Genomic DNA, 24,519 nt, shown 5'->3' with positions numbered 1-24,519 from the left:
CTATAAAAAAAAAAAAAAAAAAGGAAAAAAAAAACAAACTAGCAACAAGAGCAAAATATTTTCCAGCATAAAACCTCCCGATTCAGCAAATCCCCTTGATCACTGTATTATTTAAATTGTTTAGACTATCACAATATCAATATCCAAGTCAAGTAAAAATCACAGGAAAAAGGGAAAATGAGGACATAAACCATAGTCCGCAGCACACACAAGGAAATGTGGTATTATTTGGAAGGCAGACAATCAAGAAGCAGGATCAGCAATGTGTAAGGAGCCAGGAGTAAGCAGAGACCCTTGTACAGGTGGTGCCTCCTACAAATGCTGCTAGGAGGAGGTAAAGCAGTGCTCCTGGCATCAGGAGGGGAAGGAAGATAGGGGGAAGTGGGGGAATAAAAGGAGCTTCTGATGAGCTCAGCCTACACGAGCATGTGTAGCACGAGCATGATGTGCAGCTTTCTAATTTGTATTTAAATCACTTACGACTGTTTAATCAGTCTTGAAGATCATGTAGACAAATAGCCTTCTGTATTTACACAAACTGTGTTCTTTGTTTTTGTCTTTTCAACTACTTGAACATTCAGTTTATCTTCAAATTGGAAACATTTCAGTTGCTTTATTTTAAATAAGTTATTTAATGCCAAAGTCTTTATGAAGTATTTTAGTGACATATCCCTCTAGTACCTCACAAAATGTTGTAGCCTTATTTTTTCAACTAAAATACAACTTACCAACTTTGTGCTTTTCAATCCCACAGGACAACACACACTGTCAGAAAAGTAGTACAAAAAGGACTGAAAGTAATAACCATGTACGTTCAAATGGCACTATTAAAAAAAGGTTTTGGAATTCTCTTTTCATGCAAACTACAAATTTCATAAATCCTACTGCTGCTAACAAGATAAACAAAACCTATAGTTTTAAAAATATACTCACAGCCTTCTTGAACTAGCTTCATTCCTACCTCTGAAAGCCAATTCACCAACTCAAAGCTCAAGCACTTAATTGAGGCGTATTTATAATGATGCTAAATGACAGACTGGCATTCCTACCAACTGCTGCTACTCAAACGTCCACTATCTTCCAAAAAAAAAAAAATAAACCAAAACCAAACAACAACAACAAACTCAAAGATTACCTAAACGATTACAGTGAGCCCTAAAAAGCAACTTCTCTTTATTTCTTGTAATCACTACCAGATTTTGCAAAGCTTCTTTTGGTCATTTAAGAAAATAAAAAATAACCAACCAACACTACCCAGTTGCTGTATATTTTGACAGGGTGGGGGGTGGGTTCTTCTGCAGCAATTTAGCTTTCAGAACCCTACACAGCCTCTAGTATAAAAGTCCTAGTATAATGTCCTGTGAAGGACTTCCGTTTGCCAGAACTCTTCTGAGAAGTCCAAACGTCTCAGATAACTTCTTTAGCAACTGGTTATGTCAAAAGTCAGAATTATAAACTCAGAGAAATTGCAAGCTTTTGCATGGCATTCAGTATCCTCAGTCATATCGTATTTCTACCTTACCAAAACAGAGATGTAAGAAATCAGTGGATTCTCCACAGTAGTTTGAATTTTTCACAACTGGTAACCAGAAAATAATTAAGTGCAACAACACCTGTACACCAGGCCTCAAATGCCCAAATATATGAATACTTGCAGAGATATGACAATTTGACCAAACATTTGCTCACACCTCAGTATAAATGACATTTTAGGAGAAAGTTTAGCAGGAAGCTTCTGCTCTAAGCCTTAACCTACGACAAACTGGATCTTTTGGGACACACACATACTATGATCTCTACCATGAACACTGCTAGACTACAGAGCAGAGCTGCAGACGGAAACACAAAGGCCTGACAGATCAGACAAGTTTCTTTCCTACTAAATATGGAATCAGGTTCCAAGCCTCAATCTTTACCTTCGACTCCCTTATTACCCTGAATGGACACTTGTTATCTGGCAATCAATTACAGCTTCCAGATGAAGAAAGATCAACAGCTTCACACATTGTCAGCCTTCTACAATGAAGATAAAGTTCATTATGCAGAAGCTAGATTCTTCTGAGAACAACCCTTAAGATTACACTGAAGCCCCCTCCCCTGAATTCAAGGTTGGCACAAACCACCTTTCACTTAAGTGAAAGGCATACTGGTTTGGTCTGGTTTCTTCAGCAGTCTTATATGCATATAGCTTTTAATTCCAAAACAAAATACTTCAGCAGGGAGACTTATCTATTGAAGAGAAGACGACAGTTCAACAATAGCCCAAATGTAAATAGAATTTTCTAATGTACTCCCTGTAGACACTCAGGTATTATGGTAATACGCATGGTGTGAGATTCATGTCCAACATTTGGTTTTGGAACACTTCACATTAACATTGATTATATCACCACCATGTATTCTCTTCACTGACAGTAGCATGCTTAAGATCAATAGAGCTAACTAATACCTAGCTAAAAGAGACTCGGGGGGGGGGGGGGGGGGGGGAGGGGGAATGGTACATATTTCAAATGGTAAGAAAAGCAGCCTGGAAAACTTTTTTTTTTTTTTTTTAAATAGAAGTTCCAATAAAAGTATCAAACAATCTCTGGAACTAGAAACATCAAGATTTAGCATGGTAACTGCACTGCAATGTAGTTCTTAAAGTCTTTAAGTAACTTTATTTCAAATTGGAATATCCTAAAATATATTTATCCCACTGTGTTGATGCTCTAATAATTTAACTTCTTAACAACTGAGCATGACACCATGTCATACACATGCACCGGCAGATAAAACGAAAGCTTTACAGATTTTTTAATTCTTGCAGTCTCATAAAAAATGCTACACAACTGATTTCCTTGAAAGTCTTACCAACATGAAGATGCATCTCATCTCTGCATCCACATGTACTTCCTTTTGAACTATGCTTTGGTCTCACTTGGGAAACAAAACCAAACAAAAGCAACAAAATACATACTCAGCTTCTTTCTTCTCTCTCATCCTTCTGAAATTCTTGGCCTTCCTTACTGCAGAAGCAGCCAGAAAGGACTTTCTCATTCTCCAGGAAAATAAGGTAATCAAGCTAACATTCTGCCTCCAAGAAAATGAAGTATTTGGTACAGTGACAAGTACAAGTCACGTTGATCCAGTTCTCTTCTTCTAAATAGTAGAACTTTCTATTTATTACAGCTTATACTTTATTTATGGCTCAGCAATAAAGCAACTCAGAACAAGCAGTCAGTGAAGGAGCATGTCTTTAAATTGTAACTGTAAGCATGTGAAAAAGCAAGGCAAATCAACATACAGTAAAAACATCACACTGTATGGACTGAATGCAAGTTTCCTAATTTTTAGGTTAGAAAAATATCTGTTCCATTTAAAATAGAACATTTAGGCTGTGGAATTGAGAAATGATTTAAAAAAAAAAAAAAAAAAAAAAAGTTGACCTGTGCTGCTAAATCTTTCTTCGACAGCATGTTTTGGGGAATCACAGAAAACAGCATTGGAGACAGCCTTGAAAACTACTAATGTGTTAAGAAAACAAGTTGAGGTGCTAGTATGATGGCATCAAGCCAACCAGCAGTAATTTGAGAAGGAAGAATTCAATTCCAAGATAGCAGCACAAACACAGCCCACCCTCAGTAGGCTTTGAAGTACATCACCATCCAAGGTGAGCTACAACCCCAAGGCCACAGGCATTCAAGTTCTAGGGCCTTTGGAGTCAAAAAGGTCCCATCCAACCTAAACCACCAGTCAACAGGACAACAGAATACAATCTGAGATTTACAACAGAAAAACCTCAAATTATACATACCTCCTAACAATAGTCACATAGCCAAAATCTATAGGACATTGTTTACTAAGACCCTAGGCTTGCAGCACTTACTTAATACTTAACAAAAACAGCCACAGATCAGCCATGACAACGCATAACCTGGAAATTTAGAAATCCCTGTAATCACTGGCTTTTCCAGAGCATTAACTTTTATATAGGAGACCATAAATATTGGGTAGATTATACTATAACTTCCACAAAGGCGACTTGAAAAAGTAGAGTACTACATTCAAGCTACAATGAAGATTTTCAAGTCAAAGGGTAGCAGTAGAAACAGTAGAATAGGGAAAAAAATACATCCTGATGTTCAAGTGAAACTAACCTTTTGAAAAGATTGCAAGTGATAGGAAATTCCTAATGAATACTTATCTAAACCTAGGGTCAGGAAAGAACAGAACCTACTTCATTGATCAAGAGTCATTTTAAATGCGTAGTGAAAACAGCATTCCTCAGTCCCTCAGCTGGTAACATCAAAGCCCGCAATAGGGAAGAAGACCTATGATAACAGTTTTTCTTACTCAAGTTATCCTCTGCCTCTGTTTACTAACAGACTTCTTACCACTGATAAGGTGCCTAGGTGAACTTAATACACTTAATATTCTTTTATTTCACAAAGCAATCCTCTTGAAATGAGAAGAACTGTACTTTTAGAAGAGCAACCTAAATAACATACAAGATGTGACTTCAGTAAGACAACTCATTCCATACCTCAAGTTGTGTTATTCATGTCTGCTGATTTTTCCACATGGGTTCCAATGAGTAACAACCTGAACTAGATGGTACCCTTACTTTTTCAAAATTCAGCGACATAAAGCAACAATTTTGCCTGAAAATTACGGACTTTAAACAGCATTCCTAAAAGCACTGCTTGAAAATGCAACTGAAATTCAAGTAAGCAAGTGTTTTGTCTCTCGTTCCTTTACAGATTTACAGTTAACTTCAAACAAACTTCAGACTTCTCTGACTTTATAGCTTAGCCCTTCACCTAGCCAAAAGATTTTGAAACTACTCAGGTACTTTAAAATGGGGATAATGTTCAAAAGAATGCAGGCAAGTGAAACATAACTACTGCTTATCCGAGTTGTGGTTGGGGGGGAGGAGGTGTTTTAAGAAGGGAAAGAGGACGCTTTATTTAGGAAAAATGCTGCATAATTAGCAGGCAGATAGATCAGACTTTAGTCCATATAAAACCTGTAGGAAGTAAAAAAAAAAAAAAAAAAAAAAAAAAAATAACTGAAAAACTTTGGTCTTAAAGAACATAAATACAGTAAATCTAACAAATAAGAAAAAAATATTCCCTATAAACATCAGAAGATAGCTGTTTTTTTGTTTGTTTTTGACAAATGTAATTTGAAAATCCACTTCCAAAGTACTTTTATAAAGACTTTTGTCTGCTGGTTACAGTTGTATGATTGTTGGATGCAATCTTGTTAAAATACAAAGTAAAAAACCACACCAAAACACATTCTTCTGAAGGGGAGAAAAAGCCCCTACAACTTCTGATTTCCCTTGAACTAAAGAGTTGATAAGGAAGAACAGATGGTTAGGGTTACATGCATTCTTATGTTCAACATTAATTCTCCTGGTGCTGTAAGGTCAGGAAGATATTCTGTGTACTTCCTCTCCAAACTCCAAGATGCAATCTATTTCTTTTTCAGAGTCTTTTTTGAAGTCTGTCCCCCCCAAATGGCCATAGATTTTTTTTTTTTTGAATGCTATTTGGAGGTTATTTCACTTTTTCCAACAGCTCACCAGCCCAGAGCTGCCAGATAGATAAGCCATTTTCTGCAAATCATTCTCCAGCAGAAATCAATTCTTTAATGCTAAAAAATTCAAACAATCTTTAGACTTCATCTATATGCTGCCAGTTTTTGGATTTCAATTGTCTGGCCAACAAGCTGAAAAAGTGAATTAGAGAGAAATGTTCCTGAGTGAACCTCCACAAACATTTTAAAGAAAGAATTATGAAGAAACCACTTGGCCCAAATCCATCCAGATCAGCTAGGAGGAATTTGTGGGTAACAACCCAAGGATCTTCCCACCTTTCAGCTAGGTACCGTATTCTAAGGATCCCTTAGCTGTTATGTGTCTCATCAGACGGCTGTAGGCAGCTGAGGCAGAGATGGATTTACAAGTTGCTTATCAAAGCCTTCATTTTGGCTATGAACCAACAATACACACTCATGTGTGTGGGCACATGCCACAAGGATGGAAACTCAATGGCTCATGCAAAGCTCAGAGAATGATTCATACAACAAAACGGACAATAACTCCCCAAGGGTCTATTCTGCTGTCAGTGGGGCTGAACTGGTCATGTAACTATGTCCAAGGCAAGCCAGTGACAGACACCTCCTTTCTAAGCCCCTCTGGTTCTATCCCCTGCAAGTACTACCGAATTGCCCAAAAGCCATACACGACTCAAGAGCAACACGCTGGCCCCCTGAAGCAACCAAAAGCTCTTATTTCTGAGTGACAGCATCTTGGCTACATACTGCATAAAAGCAATTGGGCTTTCCTTCAGCGCCATGGGCAACAAATCTATTGCACCAGTGTAAGCACAACATGTGCAGCACAGTACCTATGAAAGATAAGCACTAATGTAGGCAAGAGAAATACTTGAAAGAAGAAAAACAGCTGGTTGAGCACCTTTAAAAATTATATTTCAAACCTGAGAATATACAACATGTATGTCTATGACATCTTCTAAGACTGAAGTACAATTGATGATGCTGATGGGTTTGAAAGCTTCCAAAGCTTTTTTGCAATATTCACTTGAAACAATGGCATGCCACATCTCATTCCAATCCTGTTCATTATGCAGAAAACAAGATTCAACACTTAATTTGACACAAGTCCTTACAATAGATAAGTCTTTAGCCAGACTTTTCTTTATGCTACCTTTTCTTGCAGGAATTTGTCATAGAACATTTTTTTTCCCCACTTTGCCCCTGAAATTACTACATCATTATTTTTGCATTTTTTTTCTTATCTTAATGATAGGAGTTGACAAGCACAGAATAATTTTTAACAATAAGATATAACATAGAACATTCAACATTGCACCCACCCAACCATTTCCCAAGCTTCTAATACAACTCCACTTGCACCACGTACAGGAAGCGTTAGCATAGCAAATAACGCTATGAGCAACAGAACCACGACAAGGTCCTTCCTGAGTCTGTTGAATAAAGTTTAGCTTGATGAACAAAGGGAAAACGACAACTGAAAGAACATACGGTGTATTACTAAATCTTGAAATCCTTTACCTTCGAATGGTCAAACCTCAAGAGTGGTAAAGAGGCTACCTTTTGAAAATAGGTATCGCCATATTTTCCCCTCTCCTTTACAGTCCTTAACTAGAGAAAAACCGAATTCAACAGATCAGTTCATGGTCATATTAACAGAAGTACCTGCTGTGCCCAAAGAGCAGAACACTCCACTTGGACAAAGAACTTGCCCAAGATCCTTGTCCATGTCCAGTAATCTCTTCTAGACTTAAAAACAATATTGTGCTAGGGAAAAGCTGAGTGTATGTCCTGTGTTGAAACCCCAAATCTTTTCCCATCTTGAAGACCCTCCTGTATCAAACAAAACAGGCACTAAATAATAATATACTCCAAAGAAAAGTATTATCAGTGAATAACAACCCTCCTGGATATGTCCTACTTAAAAAGACTTACTCTGAACTCATACAACTAAGAGCTTAAATAGTAAAATATCTGCTAAAAACAGACTTCCTGTGTTGTTGGCTACAATACTGTATGCAGAAAAAGACTGACGAAGAACTGAGCACTCTGAACATCTACAAACTAGGTTGGTGATATCCCAAATATGTTATTTACAGGGAATAGTATCTATTCTTTTGAAACTTGTTGCTATTTAATGTTGAGTGCTGTATTTTGCCATATTTTTTGAAATCCAGATTACTCACCTGCAATTGTTCTTTGGATTACTTTTGATTACCAAAAGTGATCAAAGAGCAGGTTCTGACTCAACAGGATGACTGATGGCTTTTGAACATCACTACCTTCTACCACTTCATAGTGAACTGTCAGATCCCGTGTATATAAAAGAAACAAGAAAGCTTAACAGTATTCACTGACCATTTTCTATTGGTCACAGCTGATGACAGTGATACCTGAGAGCAAGTTACCTGACTATTTCACTCTCGCTGTCCAAACTACTACTCTAAGCATTTAGTCCATTTAGAACAAATGCATGTGTTATTCAGTATCTGTACATCTTCAATAAAGCTCTTTTTTAATGACAGCATCTGAACATCTGCTACAGTGACAGAATAATCAGAAGTACAAAGCACTCATTTAAAGTGCTTTTAATAAAGTTTTGTTCAAGACAACTGTTTGGGCTGGCAGCAGCTGGGTAAGGAACTAGCACACCCTCCTGGCATTTCTGGTCATCTCTCACCACTATAATAATCTGTGACTGCATGAACATGATACTACACTTTCTAGAGTCTCCTTTAAAGCCTTAAGCAATCATCTCTAGGTTCCAGGCAACTTCCTCTTGGAAATGGAAAACTTCACTGTAAGGTCAAAAGCAGTAACTTTCATTTCTTTAGAGTTAATGACAACATTTTGGTTAAAGAAAAAAATACACTGAAGATATTGTTTCTATGGATGTATTCTATCAAGTTAGAAGAAAGATTAGAAGAAAATATGACAGCACCACTTAGGGTTTATTGGTTTTGTTGTTCTTGTTGTTTAAGTCTTCTGGAGATGCTTGGTGAATCAAAAAGTTAAAAAGTCCACATACTGCCCCCATAGGACAATAGAACAGTTTTGGTATATTGCACTGCAGTATATAAGTACACCAGTAAAGAAATAAACAATACACAGAGAAGTTTATGCATACTATTCCCCTATAAGTTAGAAAAAGCCTATTTGCATTTTACAGAAAGAGACTAAGGTTTTGGCCAAAGTTATGGTAAGACATCTGTGGCAGAAACACTAAAAGACTATTTCTAGGTAGCACACATCTGCCTTGAACACAACATTATGTCAAGAGAGAGAAAAAACAATACTGCCTGGGCCAAACACATGCAGGTGACATGCTGTCTGCCCGTCTCTACCAGCTCCCTTCTCATCTCTATGCAGAGGAATCTGCAGCAATTACTGCTGCTCCCAGACAGCGCTATAAAGGGTATCCAGACAGAAAGACAGAAGCAGAATTTGCCCTCTTCAGCTTCATTTGCAGCAAAAAAAACAGATGCTCCCTGTCCCCTTTGGGGAACAGGCAGCAGGCAGGGAGAAGCAAGCTGCAAGTTTATGGGTCGCTTGTTGGTAACACTGACTAACAGGTCACAGGATAACACGAGTTTTGTGATACACCAAAAAAGCGCATCACACTTTCAACAAAAGCTCACTTCTTTCCATCCCCCTCTATTTCTATGTTGAAAAGCACTAAAAGCCCGGAGCAGTCATGAAGAAGAAACATCTACCTAGAGAAATACTAGGAAGTACAGCACATTTCATTTGCTGCATTCAGTTATAAGGAAACAAACCAGGAGCCCTAAATGCTTGAGCCCATGAAATGGCTGTTCTGCAAGAATTTAAAATGGCACAGGCCTTTTGTACATATCAAAAATAAACAGCAGCTTCTGCTATCTAAGGAAGGAGTGGAAAGGAAGTTAAAAGCAGAGGTCACCTACCAAGCAGGAAGGGAGAGCAGTGCCCCTCCCCGCAGCATTTTTCTGCCTCTCTTGCTCACTCCACAGAAAAAGTGAGCCATGAAGGAACAAACAAACCACACACCTTTTCCCCAAATAAATTTGTCTGGAAGTTATCCATAGGGTAAAAAGGTGGCCATAAAAAACAATTTCATAGAATCTCGTACTTCCCAGTTTCAACACAAGTCATCTGGTATTTGAAAGCTGTATCTGTGGCAATAGGAGCGTGTTTCAGTTGTTAATTCCCCAAACTTCCTAATCGCCTTACTTCTGTAGCTCCTACTACCACTTCTGCCCTTGTGATCTCCAAACTTCTCCGGCACGGTCACCTCCCCTCCCCTCACTGCTCCCACCTGCACTGCTACAGGCGAGCCTCACGCTGCTAGTGAGAAATCAAACAAGTCCTTCCAACTACATTCACCTATTTCTTTCATAACATTGGGATCGACCAATTTCAACCCCCATATACTTATGTATCAGGCTACAGTTTCACAGCAAACATGTAGAAAAGAAATTATCAAGCCTCTAAGATTAAAGAGGGACAGTCGACTCACCTCTGACTGTAACCACAAGCCTCATAAACCATTTTGGCTTTTCAGCAACGCTATTTTAAGAAAAATGGTCTTAACCTCACATCAACACTGTTAATTTTTCCTTTTGAAATACCTGTACAGTGCACAGCACATAAAACACTAGAAACTGAAACAAACAAAATTTACATCAAGAGTTTTGACAAGCTTGCTGAGAAAACAGCACGACACCAGGCAGCTCATGCAACGATGGCTCCGTCCCCCTGTGCTGAGTAAGGCCATGCCAACTGCGTGACTGATTGCTGTTTGTCTCTTGTAGGCACCCTGTCTAGAGGCTAGGTGGTGCTCAAAGAATCAGGCAACTAGATATGTTCCTCTTTTTCTGTTCTTTTCTTTTCCTTTATTTTTTCTTTTAATTTACTCAAGCAGCCGTCTCTAACTGACAAGAGAATCCAAGCTTTTGCTGAATACAGCAAGAAATTCACTTCCTCAATGCCCCTTGTAAGGAGGAGTGTCTCAGAACACAGCTCCAAATAAATTACATACATACACCAATACATTACTGACTACACCTACATTTTCCTAAGACCTTGCAGCATTACTTCCATCTTACAGAGATGAAAAAAAAAAGTCTAGTATGAAATCACACATGAATCAGTGAAAAATCAAGTTCAGGGCTAAAAGAAAAAATGTTTTAATTTCTAATTCAGCACCCACCCAGTTCACAGACAAAGAAACATCATATGTAATCATTTGTCAGAAATCTGGTTTTAGTCTTGCTCAGCATCATCATTAAAGAAATCTGCATTACAGCTGTTTCTCCTATCTAGTACTTTGCCTAATTTTAAACCAGCTTTCTTTTCTGCTATACTATCACTTTCATTCATTTAAGTTTTAGAACAAAGAAAGAAAGGATTCTCATTCTTTTCAGCACGGCTCTTTCCTGAGGACTGCCCATCTTGCATGCTGAATAAAGAACGGACCTCATGGAACAACGCCTGTGATCACTTGGATTAAGTTTTGTAACATCAGTGCAGTTAAAGCCCCAAGAACAACCAGGAGTTAGGAAAGAGCAGCTCTTAGTCTTCGATGTGGCAAATAAAACATACATATTCAAGACACTAGTAAAAACGTGTAATTAATAACATCCACCATGTAGAAAGACCTGAAAACACAGCTGCATAGTACTTGTAGCACTACAGAACTAACCGCACTTACTTTAAAGGATGATGTCATTACACTGGCTTCTGAGGACCACAGCAAGCATAACTTAAGAACAAGTGTGACCCAAGCTCTTCTCCCCAGCCAACAAGAGAGAAAGCAGGAGTTCTCCTTCACAGACCTCAGGAGTTCTCCTTCACAGAGCTCAGGCAAGGGAGGACCACGAAGATCCTCGGATGGCTGAAGTAAGCTTCCCAGAGCCTCCTCCTTACAGGTGACTTGACAGAGACAGACCAGTTTGTGCTACCAGGAGCAAATGGCTGGTGAATTGGGATGCATTTCACCCAGCATATGTTTAACCCTTCTGGTTCTACAACCCTGATGCTGGAGGTAACTACACCCCAAGTTGACCGCATCAAGGATACTTTAAAAAACAGAATGAATCCAGCATTAAGTCTGAAACAGACTGGGAGAGGAGGCAGGGCCACGCCAGGCACACCCTGACAGCCCCAGCAGGCCAGCGCCTGCGCGTACAGGCACTGGGCACCCCTCACACCCGTTCCCTTCCCTGGCAACATGGCCTCAGAGAGGAAAAGTCTGAGGATGACTAAACTTTAACAGTGAATGAAATTCACTAACCCCAAACCCATCAGGAGCAAGAAAGTTTCATTGGCAGTGTTCTGGGGATGAGGGTAGGCAAGCCAGCAGCAGCCCGTGCCATCCCGCCTGGCACCCGCATAGCACCAGCACCAGGGGCACCGCTGCGCCAAAACGCTCAGGCAAATTTCTGAGTGTGGGGGGCACGTGCTGATGCAAGTGACTGAGTACGCTGTGCAGGTCTGGGTAGAACTTAAAAAAATAACACAGCAGTTGAGTCTCTGATGACACTAATTTCAATCCTTAACAGCTACTCACACTACGTATTCTGCTAGTTACTTGAATCACTGATTCAGTCTTCGCTTACTACTTTCACGTAAGATAGTTTTCTGATTACAAGCTAACATTATTAGTTGTGCTAACAATTATTTATCAAATGGGAGAATTCCTACTAGAAATGTTTTATTTTTGTCAGGAACACTCTTCCACACACCTCCACACAGCTGGATGCAGAAACCAGTAGATTCAACCAGTCAATGGATGTAACAAAAAGCAATCGTAATGACCTGTCTTAACTTGTAGTCTAAAAAAACACAAGGAATTTCCATTATTAAAGACTGAAATGCTAAGAGGATCTGTTATTGCCAAAAAAACACAAACCTCCCTTTGGACCTCTATCCGCTATGACCTTAGAAGTGTGTTTCATCTTCTGCTGGGCGGCACGCCGCAGGACGCTGGGGAGAAGCTCCTGGGAGGCCCTCCCCCTGAAGCCGCGTGTCCCCGAGCGTCCCCTCAGGTTGTGCCTGAGTGCTGGGTGTGCTGTGCTGGTGGTGCCGCTGCCGCAGCAGCCACCTCTTCCCTTTGCAAAGCGAAGTCCTCCTGGCAAAACCAGCACAGAGGCAGCTTCTGCTCCTCAGCCATCACGGTATGGGACAAATACGAAGGCCGAGCACGCGGTTGTCAGTTCAAAGAGGAAAATTAAAGTTCACAGAAGCTGAGAGGAAGCAGAGCAAGCTGATGGCACAGGAGGTCACGCTTGTGGCCAAGTGCTGTTAAGAAAGGGAAACCAGTGGTGGGAAGGCACAGCCTCAGGGACCCAGCTGGGGAAAGCGTGTCACTCTCTGTGCAGAGTGGGACGCGGGTGCACCAGCAGCACACAGGCAGATCCTGCACCTTCTGGCAGAGTCCCTGATATTGTTGCCTGACACCCTGCCTTCCTTCGGTATGACGGAACCGATGGTACACCAATGATGATCACAACAACATGACAGCCGGCACAGTCCCCCTCTCCCTCTCTTTTTGGTATAAACAAATGAAGAAGGAAGATTTAAGAAAAACGCTGGGAAGGTGGTGTCAGATGCTGGCAGGGACCAGTGCCTGTTATTTGCGCTTCTCTAGAACAGCAAAACAAGCAAAGGGCTCAGAGAACAGCACGCTGCGATTTAGTCAGGAGAACAAATCAGGTCAGCTTTCAATCACACAACAAGGAAAAAAATCACTATTAAGGTCATTTACTGGAAACTGTTTTGCCATCACAGCTTCGATATTTCGTTCCCAAATTAAGATATATGTTGAAAAGATAACAAGTGGACAAAAAAAAAAAAAACACAAGAAATATAATACTAATGTAATATACAAACAGACAATATTTTTCTTTCAGCTTGACATGTTTTTATTCCTCTGGTCGAAAGCAAACAGCAATCTATAAAAAACTAAAACTCAAGTACAGTAAAACTAGTACTATTAATCTAGCAACCAAATTTTGTATTATCTGCAACACTCACCAGCAGGTTTAGCAAAATGGTGTATTTGAAATCACAAAACAAGTTTTGAAGAAGTACATAATAAGAGACAACATGATTTTAGAACATTCTTACTAGAAAGTGACCAAAGTTCGAGTAAGCTTGATGTGTTCATGAGACTGCTATGGCGGATGGAGAGTCCTAACAACAACAGGATTCCAAATGACCAAACAGCTCATGGAGACTTCACACACGTATTTTGTGTACACAAAAAAGCAAGTGTGTGCATGCATGATGCATAAAATTGACTGTTCCTTAATATTAACCACTTGGATGCTCTGGATGTGACAGCATAGGCCTGAAAAAAAGTATGGATGCGGAATACAAAATACCATCTGACAAGGTAGCAAAGACAATGGTATACTGGTGTTATCCATCTTAGGCATTATTAGCATCATAATCATTTAATAATACCATTTAATTAAAAAATGTAACATGCAATCAGATTATACAAGTTGAGATAAATCAAACAAACAGTTTGATTTCAAACTCATAAAATAACATGCACAGAAAAAAAAGTGCTTTTTTGGCATTTAATTTAAAAATTCTAAACCCTTATCTTCAGGAATTACTTCTATTGGCACCCTATATTAATGTTAAAATACAAAAATCCAACTCCTTAAGGTGGCCTTCAAAATACTAAATACAAAGGTACTATAATAACGATTTCTCCACTTTATTCAAAGTTAGATCTTGTGGATAACTTGCAAGATAACTTTTTTAATACAGTTCAGTACCATGAATAGACCTACTGAAACTAAAGCTTAACACTAATATTCAAAAAGTTTCTAAAATATCTACCAAAGACACACCAACCACTCCCCAGAATACACCCTGCTCAAGGAATAACTGACTTGCAAAAGAAACTTAAAAAAAAAAAAAAAAAGGCAAAACAAAGCAAAACCCTAGTGATAAGTACTAATCAACCCATTTCAATAAAATAATCCATAACCACCAACACCAAAACTAAACCCAAAAAACAACTTAATGAAGGCACATCACCTATACCACCGCCATCATCACGATTATCCTCTCACTACAGTACAGGCTCTCACCTCACTGGTGAAGGGCACACACCAGGGGTAAAATGGCTGGGAAAAGAAAGTAGGACACTTTCCTGGATACACCTTAAAAAAGTGAAAGCACACAGAAGGGATTCTTTCCTGAAAAAAATAATTAGACAAAATCTTGAGAAAGCAAAGATGCATTTTAAAGCATTTTGATCTTTTCTCTCCCATAAAATCTAAGTTTCTACTATCTACTGAAGACTTGTCATAACCCACATCTCTTGTGAAAATACTGAGAAGACTACCCTTTTGCAGAGTTCTAATAAATACACATACTTAGCACAATCTCCTTGTTTTGAGCCTTCCAGAATGACCCACTTTGGTTTAAGCAGCATTGTTTTGATGCTTTCAATATGTTTTGCTGTGTGTTTTTTCTGTTTTTGTTCCCCCTTTTATTGCACACATGAAGAAAGCTGAGCTGGTACTTCATCATGCTGAACTTCTCCCACTCCTTCCTGCATTTACCTTTCATGAAAGGCTAAAGCTTAGAGTTTGACTGAATTTTCATTTGAAAAAATATATATTTTTTTAAATAAATACAGAAGTGAGCAAGGTTTAGGACAGAATGATTGAAGTTCTTTTTCTGAGAACAAGATGGTAAAAAACAAGTATGACTAGAAGATCAATGTGCACTGGTTATAAAGTTAATTTAAGGAATGTGCTAGCAATGACACTATGCTATGTGACAAATGCATTACTGTATTTCCAACTGATTTAAGCACATTTTACACCACCTCGTTTCCAATAAATTTCCTCTTTAAATGCTTTATTTCACAACTCTTTCATACACTAAAGATATGCTTGGACTTCGTATGTTTTCTTATTCAATTAATTCTCAGTGACCAATGCACAGAAAGGATTGGATTATCAGAAGATCCAAGTGGAGATTTTATGGTCTTTGGGAATGATCTTAAAAAGGTCAATCACTACAGAACACAAGGTATTATAAATAAGCAATTAATCTCATTAATATATGTAGCATTTTGATACAATTACTCCAATGAAAAGTTATCCTAAATAAGGGACATCATACTGCAATACGCACAACGCTGAATGGAAAGAAAGAGGTTACTTGAAACATATTTCTTCATTGAACAGCATATAACGTTGAACACTATCTTCCCAATACCGTATTTGAACTAAGACAAAACGTGATTATTTTCTACCAAGCCACAAAGTTTAGTTCAAAGGACATCAGCTGTAGGATTAGTTGCCATCATATAATTCTGCCATTCCTCTTCAGATAAGGCACAAAAGGAAGGCAAAAGAAAAGTATGGGGAACATTATGAAAGATACCAAAGAATTTTTACTTTGAAAAAATTTCAGAACTTCTGTAACATCTTTTTATACAACTTTTAATATAACTGTTAAAAACAGATCATTACCCATCAAGACTAGAAGCATTTGCTAATAAAAACCTCCAGCAACCAAAATAAAATTACACTTTCTAAACAATTGCTTTAGTTATAATTGTCTGTAAGTTAATTTTAAAAGACATGGTTCTACTAATGTTAAAGCATATTATTAATAACATGGGGATTTTGTTTTCAATTGTTTTATAATAAATACACCAACTTATTAAAGGATGCTTCTTCTCCCATCACCTTCACTAGGAATAAACTAAGAAATAAAGACTGAAATCTCCCTGGGGACCCAAATAGCTACAAAAAGGGTATTAGGGCACAAAACCAACCAACCAACCAACCAAAAAAAATAACCAAACAAACAAAAAACACCTGCAAACGTTGGCTGAAACACAGCTGCAAAGTTTAGGACAAAACTGTGGAACTGATGGGAATGCAGTTTTAACTACAAAGCAGCATTTATCAAATGCAGGTATACAGTGCACAGGCCTATTCAGTCTTAGCCACAGGGGTGCAAGAAAGACATACTAGAAATCTTACTTGTGGCATCACCTGAGTCTGTCTCCCTACAAACAAGAGCTCCCATCATTCAGTGGTGGAAGAAGAAACACGAAATGCCTCTGTTATTATATCCAGGTGATCCCAAGAGCATCAGAAACTCATTGAGTGAAGTCCAGGACCATGATCTGAATTATATTATTTCAGACATATACAAGTTAAAAAAAAAAAAAAAAAAAGAACATTTACTTGTACGTTTAACATTACTTTCCAATTTATTGCTCTTATACATATCATTCAAAAGGTCTATGACTTACCAAAAAATAAATAAAGCGTAAGCTACCAGAATCCACAGCTGCAGGACACGGTGCTTGAAGCATCTACATGTTATGAGCTGAGGGTACAGGCATAAAACTAGGTAAGTATCTAAAAGGTTAGGCGTACATGGTATCATACAATAGATCTCTCTCTAAAGGCATCAAGATTTCCTGCTCTTCCTCAAAAGAGACATTTTGCTTCATTTTCTCTTACAGGTATAGCTGTATTAGAAGTCCAAAGAAAGGGAATGCAGTACTTGCAAATCTCCAAGTAATTACAGTCAGGCTTCATTTCCTCTAAAAGGCACTCTGGAATTTCTTGCCACCATCCCAATCTCTTAAACCCTGAAGTACGGAGTGCTTTGTTCATAAGGACATTACAAAGCACAGTGGCCTTTAAGTTTCCACCCACTTAAAGCTGTGCAGATATGATGAGGCAAGAGCCATTTCTTAATGCTCCCGCTGCTACCTCTCAGCAAGTGGAGGCAGCCTGGGGGAATACCGACCATCTCCCTTGATGTTCAGTTTCACATAAAAGCTCCTGTAAATGAAGTTCCGTATTCCAAAGCTACCAGATTCCCATCACAGTCTTGTAATCATCTAACCACCCCTAACTTTCATTCCAAATCTTTTGAGGATACTTGTCAGCCTCGGAGCCTCCCCACCTAAAGTTAAGAAGGCCTTTGGAGTATAGGATGTGTTACTTTTCTTATTTCTGTATTTTAAAAATAACCCCTGGTGTTAAACATTTCAGCTTAATTTTGAATGGTAATTTATGGCGAGGCTTCATGTTTATGACCTATTAAATTCACACAGGTGAAAAACACATGTGAAGAGCATAAACCTTATTGCTGTGACGGTGACAGCACCACGCTGCTGGCAGGTGCCCACACACAGCCCGGACGGGAGGGCCAAAGCCCTGAGCAACCTAGGCCTGCAGCCGCTCCTGCTGTTTTCACCTGCTCAGCTCCTTCAGTTCAGCAGCCAGTTCGCTCAGAACCAAAAGAGCAACCGACAATTCAGGAAGCAGAAGTCTTGATTTCTCTCCCAAACAAAGGAACGGCGACTGGGTATGATCAGTTAACTTGAAATCTTGAAAGGCGCAGTGGCCAGAAACAACTAACTCATTTCACAAACTACAGACGATTCCACTTCTGTTTAATCTGCTTTAAACGCAAAACGCACTCGGATGTGTTTGTTTCTTCTTATGTATCTAGCACAATTAGGATTTGTTTTATTTAGCTAATAAAGTTAGCTAAAAGCTATCTAAAGCATAGGGAATTATGTTTCTTAAACACCAAGAATCTAGGCTGCGTAACCACTTAAGTAAACGCATATAGATGCGCCCCCCCCCCCGCCTAGCAAGAAGCGTGATCAAATTAGACCAATTAGAATCAACTTTTCTTTGGGAAAAATAATTAAGCACAAATGCAAATAAAATTAAAAACAATTATTTAATCAGGATTTCCTGCTTGCTGATTTAAGCCATGATTAAAATTAGTAATATAATCACTGATTTCAGTCAACCCTCCCAGCGCGGACCCACCCCAGCAGCCGCCCACCATCAGCCTCCAGCACGCCCAGCCCCAGCCGAGCCCTCCTGCCCTTGCTCCTGGGGCACACTTGGGCTGCTCTTCTTTTAAAGCTTTCAAACACTCACGTTTTTGCCACCTACCGCGTCTGCCCCTGGGAACGGCTGGTTGCCCCGGTTTTCCCGCTGGCATCTTCTGAAGCTCTGCTTGGGAAGGAAAGAAAGGAGGAAGACCTCCAGCAAGAGGCTCCTCAGGAAGGACACAGAACCTGGGCTTCTACCCCAAACTGAGTACCTCAATATGGACTGAGTCAAGACGAAAGGACATGGATCCAAAATACTTTCTGATGCTCACTAGCCCTTCTCCACTGCTGCAGAACTCAGTCCTTAAACACTGAAGACAGAAGTGCAGTGCCCGTCCCTTGCTATCTTTAGCAACCATTAGAAGTTTTTCAGTTACAAGCCCACCCGAGAAAACAGACTGTATTTTGAAGGCCAGTTTCTGTTTAACGGCTACCCTTGAGTCACCATCGGGACCTCCATGGAACTGCCCCACCAACACATTCTAAACAGAAAAGAAAAAGTAATTATTTTTCTTCCCCTACCCAACTTTAATTTCTACTTAGAGCAATCCAGCAACCCTAATTTCCCTCTTCCTCTTCCACAGCCAAAACACACCAAGCCAATGAAAAAGAAGCTCATAAAGACTGTAAAGACAAAACTTTTTCCCTGGTATACTTTTAGGTTTTAGTGGAGCCACAGTTCAGGAAATATTCTACTTCATAAACATATAGTATTTACTAAGTTCAACTCCAGCATTTACTTGTGCAAAAATTTCAGCGTGGGGGCAATATTTTTAGTGTTGGAGTAATCTGGATCAGGAACAAGTAGTACTTCAAAATGCCACCTTCAGTCAAACACACACAAAGTAGAGACAACTATTTAAGCCAGTCATGTCTCCGTAATCTCCTTTCTTCAGGTAGTAAAACAGAGCTCACTGACCATGGACATACAACAGTCTTTTCCAGGAGCACTTAAAATAGTATTTTACAACCATTTAGAAGAAAATCCAAGGTAGTAACAACAATAACTGCAGAACAAAATTATTACAAAGAAGCAAGCTTATTTCAGCTTGCTAAAGAAAAATTTTACTTGCTGAAAAAAAATACAGAAAAAAATCAGAGAAATAACATGCTTCTTATCTGAATGGAGGTAATAACAAATAAATACAGCCTATCCTTAAAGATATCGATTCTCTCTCCATTTAAAATGGAATAGGTTAATGGGAAAGTCCATTCTAGGCAAGTTAAAACAGAATTAAAACAAAACAATCACACAAACATTAATTTGCTTTATTCTCTGCAACACTTGCCTTTCAGAAAACCAGATTCAAACAAGTGCCCATATTAAAAAGGTCTTTTTCCACTTCTCACTTGGGTACACTATAAAATCTCGTAAGAATTTGGCATTAGCTCAGTGTAAGAAACACATCTGCAACAGAAACAGCAGTAATATCACAAGCTAGAATCTGTGCATTACCAGTGGAACAACATTAAGCCTTACACAACACCTGCTGTAGCCAGCCTAAATACGATTGATGTGTTTATGCCATGTAGATATACACCCATCACCTTCAACAGCAAATGCTCCCATTCTTCTTTATTCCCACATTTACCGGCCAAATCCGTAAGATTCTCAAAGCTCTACATCTACAATTAAACAGTAAGAAACGGCAATAAACAAACTTACTGAGAGCTTACTGGTTAAGGAAATAAAACAGTTGAGTTTTTACACTATAAAAAACAAAAACAAAAAAACATGCAAGTTTTAATATAATAAGGTAGGTTTCATGCACATGTACTAACACTATATCACTATACGAAGCACTTGTGACACAAACCCGTACCTACAAACATTTGCTAAGCTGGAAACTTGAAGAACAAAAACCTGTATGTCTATGCTCAGATGGACAACTACCATCGTATTTTAGGTAACAATGAATACAAATACTATACATTAATCAAATTAAGAAATAATTATCACCAAAGTTCGCTACACATACAACATTAGTCCTTCAAACAGTGCTTAATAAATAATGAGGTTATTTACCCTATTGTCATCATATGTTAACTTGGGTTCAAATTCTAAAAGTGCACCTTCACGTTCCTGCCATGGCAATTCAGAGATGTGTTTGGTGGTGTTCTGCTTTTAACAGCAGTCTTCAGAGTCAGAAGCACACAAAACAACCTGCAAAGCTCCATGCCTGACTACCAGTCACTGGGGCTCTGCCTCAGCCCCTGAAGAGGAACTATTCCAAGATACTCACACATCCCTCCCCAGACTTCTTCCCTCTGCCTTGTCATCCCCCATTTACAAAACAGCGCTCTTCAACTCACCAGTTTGGTCTCCTTATGGGCACTCTCCTTATAGGCAGCCACAAAGCAGTCAACAGTCAAGAAACTTATGTGGCACGAGATCTAGCTATCCGATCACATATGTTATTTAAAATAACAAACAGTTATCGTAAATTCCCTATAGCCCATATTGTATGGCTTTTGAACAAGAGACCAAATATACCACATATAAGTTACTGACATATAAAATAATTGATATAACTATGGGAATTTAGATACTGAATGGAGAGGGAAACATGAGACAGTTCTGGTATAGTAAAAGTGTATGGCTACCATTGTACTTAAGTCCAGTTCAATATTTTCATTTTGAAACCCCAAAAACCTAAGTCAAATCCGCATAGCTATGCCATGATGCCCCTGTAAGTCAAGACATGAGAAGATAACACCTGATGAATTATAATGAAGTATTGCTACAATATTGTAACACACTTCAGAAGAGATTAATTATTTTCTTTAATTTCACCCTGTATTTCCTAAGTAGTCCCTTTTCAATACTGACAAGGTACTATATTTACAATTAAAAAACAAAACAACAACAATAATAAAAAAAACATCTTTGGGTGACAGTTTTATATATGTCAGAGGTTTGTTTGTTTCTGCTTTCTCAATATTAGTGGCTCAAAGAATGCTTTCAGGACTTCCTAAATCAGGGTGCTGGGGGTTTCTGTTCTCAATAAATTTTTAGAAGATGGTGAGAGCCATGCGGGCAGGTACCAAGTCCTCACAGCGGTGAGGCCTGTGTTCGTGAGGTCAAGGAGTGGGGCTGGGTCCCACAGATCCAACAGCAAGACCAGGACCAGGCCCCAGACCCAGCGAGAGCATGGCTCAGAGCTTGCCCAGGCTTACGGCCTCACACACCACTGCCGACATGTCCATGACCTCCGGCAGCACCGCAAGGGCTCGTCAGTCCAGACCACGTGGGCATACAAACTCCTATGAACACACCACACCGCGTTTCAAACATTGTGAGCTCCTTAGTTCGGTCTGCCATGATTCTTGCATGCACACAAGCCAGTGTCTGTGAACGCACTGACATGCCCCTATTTGATGGCCTATTGCTTTCATGCATGATGCTTCACTGTAAAATACATGTATATGAATGAAGTAAGGTGTGCTGCTAACATCCCGCCAGTTTAAACAGAAATTGTAGATCCAAGCACTGCTGATAGCCTACACCGATTCTCAAGCATAACTACCTACCTCTGCCACATAATCATCACAACACAGGAACGCTATGCAAATAAAAGTACATTATAATACCAAGCACATACCAGGGCTATCATTACTCTGTAACCCCTGAATCTGAACTACACGATGTAAACCATCGGGCCCAGGAAAATCCAACTGCATGAGTTGTGAGAAAAAAATAAAAATCATCATCGTCACCTTAAAAAATTAATTTCACAACACTGTTTTTCTATGCCTAGATAACACACTCAATGAATGCCGGTTTTCTTTAGAATAAATAACATATATAAATTATACATAAATACAAATATATATATATATATATGTATATGTATGTAATACTGCAATAATCATTTCAGGCTTGTATGCCAGGCATCTGAAATACATTCAAAAATACCTCACATATGCACACTATATGAATATTATATGCACACTCATTCATAACAAGCATTGCGACAGTGATGAAACCTACTCTCCATAAAGTTAAAATCAACTGCATATTCAGCTGGCGGTGGCTGCTTTTGAGAGCATCAGCTTTCGAGAGCACAGGAGCACAAAATGCCTGCCACTTTACTCAGCATCTTTAACATATACGGTAATCCCTCTCCAGGTACTTTCTAGAGCATTTCATGTCAATCTACCTGGAGGAGCGTGTGCAGAAGTGACAGAGAGTGACACAAATCTGACAACTACTGGCATGGAAAATGGAGAACCACGTCCTACATTACGCGTTTTCAGGATAGCAGATCCCCGTTACCAAGTCCTTAAATTGCTTATCAACAACAACAACAACAAAAGCTACAGGAAGACTTGAAAAACAAAGACTCCCCCTTCTCGCTATCATTTCTATTTAAAGTTAGCAAGTTTCCTGCTTAGGCAGCGACATTTTGCAGACGTTAGAAGAAAAGCTATACGGAATTCGTTAAACCGGGGCAAATCAAGTAAAATTATACAACTGTTTAGTATGCAAGTATCTGTGTATAAAAGTTCTCCTCCGCCACCAGCCGACATTCAGCAAGTAGTTATTTTAGCTGAAAGCTCCGAGCCGTTCACCAGCTGTATAACTGCTACATCTTGTGGCAATCCATCTCAATGCACGCAGGAAAAAACAGACAATAAACGAAACGGAATAGAAAGGGGACTTGTTTGCTCGTAACCTTCATACAGATATTCCCTGCAAACACCCACAACACCCCGCTCTGGCTGTCGGTGTAACACAAGAGGGGAGGAGCAGGGGAGGGAGGAGAAAAATATTATCATCTAAGACGTGATGGAGGAAAGGAGAAAGTTGCAGTCATTCCGTGGTGGCCGTAAGGTGCCCTGTCACCTCGGGCCGCAAAAGCAGCCGCTCCCGAGGGCGTCTTCGTGCTAGGGACAAACGCTGCGATTTCGGTCCCTCTCTCTGCCCCACCTCCATGCTGCCAAAAGTGCCCGACTCCTTCCATCCAGCAACAACGGCCGCATCCACCAGCACCTCCGGCGCGCCGCTGGAGGAGGAGGAGGATAAGGAGGAGGAGGAGGAGGGGAAGCCGCTGTCGGGGAGGACGCGGCGAGCGGCCGCCCGAGGAGAGCCGCCGCGGGAGCAGAGGCGAGCGCCCGCCGCGGGAGGACGGCCGGGAGCGGAGCCGGCCGCAGGGGCACCGAGGAGGCGCCGAGGAGCAGCGGCGGCGGCGGGCGGGGGCGGCGCGGCCCCGCTCGCCCGAGGCTCCCCGCGGCGCCGCCGGGCCCAGGGCTGACCCCGCGCCGCCGCCGCCGCCTCTCCCCGCCAGCCCGGGACCGGCCTCCGGCGGCGGTCGCCGGGCCCCTCCCCGAGGGCCGGGCCCCCCGCGCAGCCCCGCGGCGCGCCGGTTACCTTCCTTGGGCGGCCTGCCGGGCGGCGCGCCGTGGAGCTGGGAGGCCGCCGCCGCCGCGGAGCAGCCCTGCAGGCTCGGTGGGGACGTGGAGAGCCGGGACCAAGATGGCGGCCCCTCCAAACTTCCACTGCTACTTTGGACACTCATCAAGCTACTTTCCTGGAGCCCGGCAGCCGCCGGGGGCGGCGGGGGAGGCGGCGCGGCGGGGGGACACCCAGCGCCGCGCTCATGGCCGGGGGGCCGGCCCGACACCGGCGCGACGAGGCCGCCGGCGGGGCGAGGGCTCCGGAGGCAGGCGGGGCGCGGGAGGGACGGGGCGCGGGGCCGGCGCAACCTGCCCGCACCTCTGCACTGCGTCGCCGCCGCCGCCGCCGAGCAGCCGCCTGTGTGCGAGCCTAACCTTCCCCGCCGCCGCCGCCGCCGGGGAGGGGAGGGGAGGGCGCAGGCGGGGAGGGGTCATGCGCAAACACGAGCGCTGCCGAGCGAGCGCCGCGCTCCGCCGGCGCCCAGCCGAGCCGCGCCGAGCCCAGCCCAGCCCCAGCCGCCCAGCGAGCGGCGCCCCCCGCGCACGCACCTGCCCCGGCCCGGCCCCAGGCGGCCGCTCGGCCCCGGCCCCGGCCCCGCCGCCCCCGCCCCCGGCCGCCGCCCCCGCTGCCCCCCGTGCCTGCGGCGCCGGGGCCGGGGCCGGCTCCC

At 41.3% G+C, this 24,519-nt stretch overlaps 1 protein-coding gene across 2 annotated transcripts in view; it reads right to left on the bottom strand.

The window, feature by feature from the left end:
• The window catches only part of TLK1 (tousled like kinase 1), a 63,996-nt gene extending 39,916 nt beyond the window's left edge, over nucleotides 1-24,080 (bottom strand). Inside the window, exons 1-3 of one of the 2 annotated variants that reach the window (XM_032189752.1) lie at nucleotides 18,516-19,473; nucleotides 16,841-16,917; nucleotides 16,566-16,711 (exon numbers count right to left, since the gene is read on the bottom strand). In XM_032189752.1, the coding sequence (XP_032045643.1) occupies nucleotides 16,566-16,614 (49 nt within the window). In that variant the 5' untranslated portion in view covers nucleotides 16,615-16,711; nucleotides 16,841-16,917; nucleotides 18,516-19,473. Of the gene's footprint in view, nucleotides 1-16,565; nucleotides 16,712-16,840; nucleotides 16,918-18,515; nucleotides 19,474-23,825 lie in introns of those variants that run through there. The other variant, XM_032189751.1, reaches the window with a different exon arrangement.
• Between the last annotated feature and the right edge of the window lie 439 nt (nucleotides 24,081-24,519).

Source organism: Aythya fuligula, chromosome 6, assembly GCF_009819795.1.
Source record: "Aythya fuligula isolate bAytFul2 chromosome 6, bAytFul2.pri, whole genome shotgun sequence".
Classification (NCBI taxonomy): domain Eukaryota; kingdom Metazoa; phylum Chordata; class Aves; order Anseriformes; family Anatidae; genus Aythya; species Aythya fuligula.
The sequence above is the reverse complement of the archived record's forward strand: the minus strand, read 5'-3'. Positions and strand labels throughout refer to the sequence as shown.